Source organism: Solenopsis invicta, chromosome 12, assembly GCF_016802725.1.
Source record: "Solenopsis invicta isolate M01_SB chromosome 12, UNIL_Sinv_3.0, whole genome shotgun sequence".
Lineage (NCBI taxonomy): Eukaryota > Metazoa > Arthropoda > Insecta > Hymenoptera > Formicidae > Solenopsis > Solenopsis invicta.
Genome location: NC_052675.1, coordinates 7,162,373 through 7,166,343, shown reverse-complemented (window position 1 = coordinate 7,166,343; position 3,971 = coordinate 7,162,373). Strand labels below are relative to the sequence as shown.

Here is a 3,971-nt window from a genome sequence, read left to right as displayed (position 1 = left end):
TCGGCTACAGCGGATTCCAGCGGGTCAAGGCTTCGGGTGTCAATTGCCCATCGACACGACATGATCTCCTGAGCGTCGTTTTCCGGTCAGAGAAATTCACGGCTAAACGACATCGCAGTCAAACGTATACTGCAGCAAATACAACTCTTCCGGCCGAACGCACATTCGAGGCGGCCGGCGTTTCCTGAGCGCAGCTGCGGTTCACAGCATCGGGAAGCAGGCATCTGGACGATCGGAGTACGTTTCTCCAGGGAGGCCTCCCAGAAGCTGACGACGATTCTTCAGCGGCGTCTAGCGATCGGCATATCTTCACGCAGCGGCACGGGCTCTCAGCGATCGACGTCGCATGTATCGAGTAAAGAGGCACGGACATTCAGCGGTCGGCGTTGCACGCAGCCAGTAACGGACATCCCGACAATCTGCGCATTCACCAGGAGGCCGTCTCAGACGACGACGTCATCCACGGGGAGAACCTTTCGGCCCTTCCATTAATTATTAATTAATAATTTAGTAAGGTAAGGGAAACTGTTGTTATTGCTGTTGCCGACCAAGTCGTTTCTCTTTTATTTTGCATCGCGTGCGTCTTTCATTTCACTATGCCGAACAAAGATATCGCCGCGCTCAAGAAACAGCGCTCCATCATTAAAGGTTCGTGTACACGAATTAAGACATATGTAGACCAGTAGTCGCAATTTCTCTGTCAATAATCGCTCAACTCGAGGAACAAAAAATAAAGCTAGACCATTATTGGATGGAGTATGATAGGGTACAAACGCGAATAGAGCTTGCCGATGAATCGGAGACTGTCGATCGCGTGGCATTCGAGGACCAATTTTATGCGTTATCATCTAAGCCTCGCGAATTAGTCGTAAAGGCCATGTCGGCGACGCGTACGCCGGGTCCATCCTCTCCGGTCTCGATAAGTTCTCGCGATACAGCTGAATCGATCACGCACGTCCGCCTTCCTAAATTAAATCTGCCTACATTTTCCGGGAAATACGACGAGTGGTTTCCCTTCTATGACACTTTTGTATCGGTCATACATTCCAACGTTACCCTAAATAACATTCAAAAATTTCAATATCCTCCTAAAGCATCGATACGATAACAAAAGAGTCATTGTTCAAAATCATATAAAAGCATTAATGGAATTGCCATCTATGGCGAAGGAAAACCACTTGGAGTTAAGAAAAATTGCGGACGGTGCCGCAAAATATTTGCATGCTCTCCACGCTCTAAGGGAGAATTCACATCTTGGCGGAAAAGCAGAAAGCAGAAAGCAGAGATCCAATCAGAACTCGCGCTGGTAGTAAACAGGTACAGTCTGTAGCAGAATTTTGAAACTATATACTACCAGCAAAAGTTTTAATTGGCTCTCTGCTTTCTGCTTTCTACTTTTCCGCCAAGGTGTGAATCCCCGCTAAGACGTCCGACTTCTCATTGGGACGACCTGCTCGTACACGCACCGGCATAAATGGTGTCTCTCCGCGCTGACGCTCGGCTGCCGCACACATGCGAGCTACGCGAGGCGCGCACGTACGTGTTTCGCGGCAGCGCGGCGGAGGTTGGGGTGCTGGCAGAAAGTAGTGGGGGGCGTTTCGATACCGCATCTTCCTCGCTCGACAATGGATCGAGAGAGAAGACACGGAATCGCGGCGCTCGAGAAACTGACAGAAATGGTATCCCTTGCGCCTATACGGCCGGTATATGGAATACCGCGGGTCGTCGCGCACTGTTGTAATTTTTAATTGTATAAAGAAATTTACTCGGATACGAATATTCGTTTGAAAAATAATGTTAATAGAATTACGATTTTTAATAATAAATTAAAATTATGTCATCACGGCAATACAGCACTTACACGAAGAGAAAAATTTTCTTCATCTAAGCAAATTATGTCAGTTTAAGATTATAAATTCTTCCAAGAAGATTTTATATTGTTGCTTATATATGAAACAATGAATTATTAAATTAACCATTTGATTAATTTATAGACATTATCGGGCAAGCTAGTTTACTTTGTAATTGGCGTAAAACAATACTCTGAGAGAGGAGCCAAATGAACGTCTGATTTTTCTTAAATTTTGTACAGTAATTTGTAACGTCAAAATATAAAGAAGTCTGTCACTTCTCCGAGTATTGTTTTACCTCAATTACAAAGTAAACTGGCTTGCCCGATAATGTTAACATATCTATAAATTAATCGAATTAAAATTATTTTCTAATACAGATTATTTTAATAAGTAAAGAGATTTACATTCATTAATTAATTAAAATTATATCTCTACGTAAAGTAATAGTCCTACAAATTGAAGCTAAAATATATTGCCGTGATGACATAATTTTAATTTATTATTGTACAGAAAAAAATTAAATGTCAATTCAACAATTCATTGTTTCATATATAAGCAACAATATAAAATCTTCTTGGAAGAATTTATAATCTTAAACTAACATAATTTGCTTAGATGAAGAAAATTTTTTTCTTCGTATAAGTGCTGTATTGCCGTGATGACATAATTTTAATTTATTATTAAAAATCGTAATTCTACTTACATTATTTTTCAAACAAATATTCGTATCCGAGTAAATTTCTTTATGCAATTAAAAATTACAACAGCGCGCGACGAACCGCGGTATCTCGTATACTAGCCGTATAGGCGCAAGGGATACCATTTCTGTCAGTTTCTCGAGCGCCGCGATTCCGTGTCTTCTCTCTCGATCCATTGTCGAGCGAGGAAGATGCGGTATCGAAACGCCCCCCACTACTTTCTGCCGGCACCCCGACCTCCGCTGCGCTGCCACGAAACACGTACGTGCGCGCCTCGCGTAGCTCGCGTGTGTACGGCAGCCGAGCGTCAGCGCGGAGAGACACCATTTATGCCGGTCCGTGTACACAAACTTAGCTCAAAACTTGATGCGGTTACGCTCAGAGAATGGCAGTCGGCATTGATCGGCGCTGAATTGCCAACACTCCAACAATTTTTTGATTTTACCACTCACCAATGTCAGATGCTCGAAGCTACTAATGGAATTAGCGCACCGCCTTCAAAGGCATCTCAGTCAGTTTCCAAACGCCAGTCCTCATGCACAGCAACTATACGCCCAAAGTGCAATTATTGCAGTGGCGAACATTTAATTTACCGCTGCAAACAATTTCTAGCTCTTCCAATTCAGCGTAGAATCACGGAAATACGTAGCCGTAAGATTTGCGCGAATTGTTTACGATCCACGTCGCACGTAGCTAATAAATGTGCTTTGGGTAGCTGCAGGGTTTGTCAAGCCAAACACAATACTCTGCTACACTCATCCAGCTCCGCATCGGAAACATCTGAGCACAACGCAAATCCCGATGATACCAAGCCGTCCGGTTCTGCCACAGTTCTAGCGGCGCATGTATCGGGCTCGATTAACAGTAGCTTTAGTATACTATCAACAGCCGTCGTTCACGCCTTCGACGTAAACGGCTCACTTCATTCATGCCGAGTACTTCTGGACTGCGGATCAGAAATTAATCTTATGTTGAAACGCTTTTTAGATACTCTCGGGATTATTTCGCGTCCGTCTAACATAACCATTTCAGGGGTAAACGGAACGATTACTACAGCCAATCAAAAGGTCACTTTAAAATTGCAATCGCGCATGAACTCATATACAGCTACATACAATAGAGTGCATCGTCGCGGACAAAGTGACAGACAGAATGCCGGCATTCTCATTGAAGCGCAATAAATTCCTCATTCCCCAGAATTTAAAGCTAACCGATCCTCACTTTGACGTGTCATCTGAAATTGACGTTCTAATAGGAAATGACTTATTCTGGGAGCTATTGTGTATTGGATCAAGGCCACACGAGATCATCCCATATTACAAAAGACGCGGCTGGGCTGGATTTTAGCAGGGCGATTGGGAGGCCTCGCTTTTTGCCTTCAAGGGTGCAATCTCTTCACGCTTCAGTAACAGATACTCAA

The 3,971-nt window shown here is 43.7% G+C and overlaps 1 protein-coding gene across 1 annotated transcript; it reads left to right on the top strand.

The window, feature by feature from the left end:
* Nucleotides 1-2,880: 2,880 nt before the first annotated feature.
* LOC113005617 lies at nucleotides 2,881-3,732 on the top strand. Its single transcript, XM_026141399.1, has one exon. The coding sequence runs from the start codon at nucleotides 2,881-2,883 to the stop codon at nucleotides 3,730-3,732; it is 852 nt and encodes a 283-aa protein (XP_025997184.1).
* The last annotated feature ends 239 nt before the right edge of the window (nucleotides 3,733-3,971 follow it).

What these genes read in the sequence shown, in the direction of transcription:
- LOC113005617 (XM_026141399.1), top strand. Translation starts at nt 2,881, where the DNA reads ATGCCGGTCCGTGTACACAAACTTAGCTCAAAACTTGATGCGGTTACG.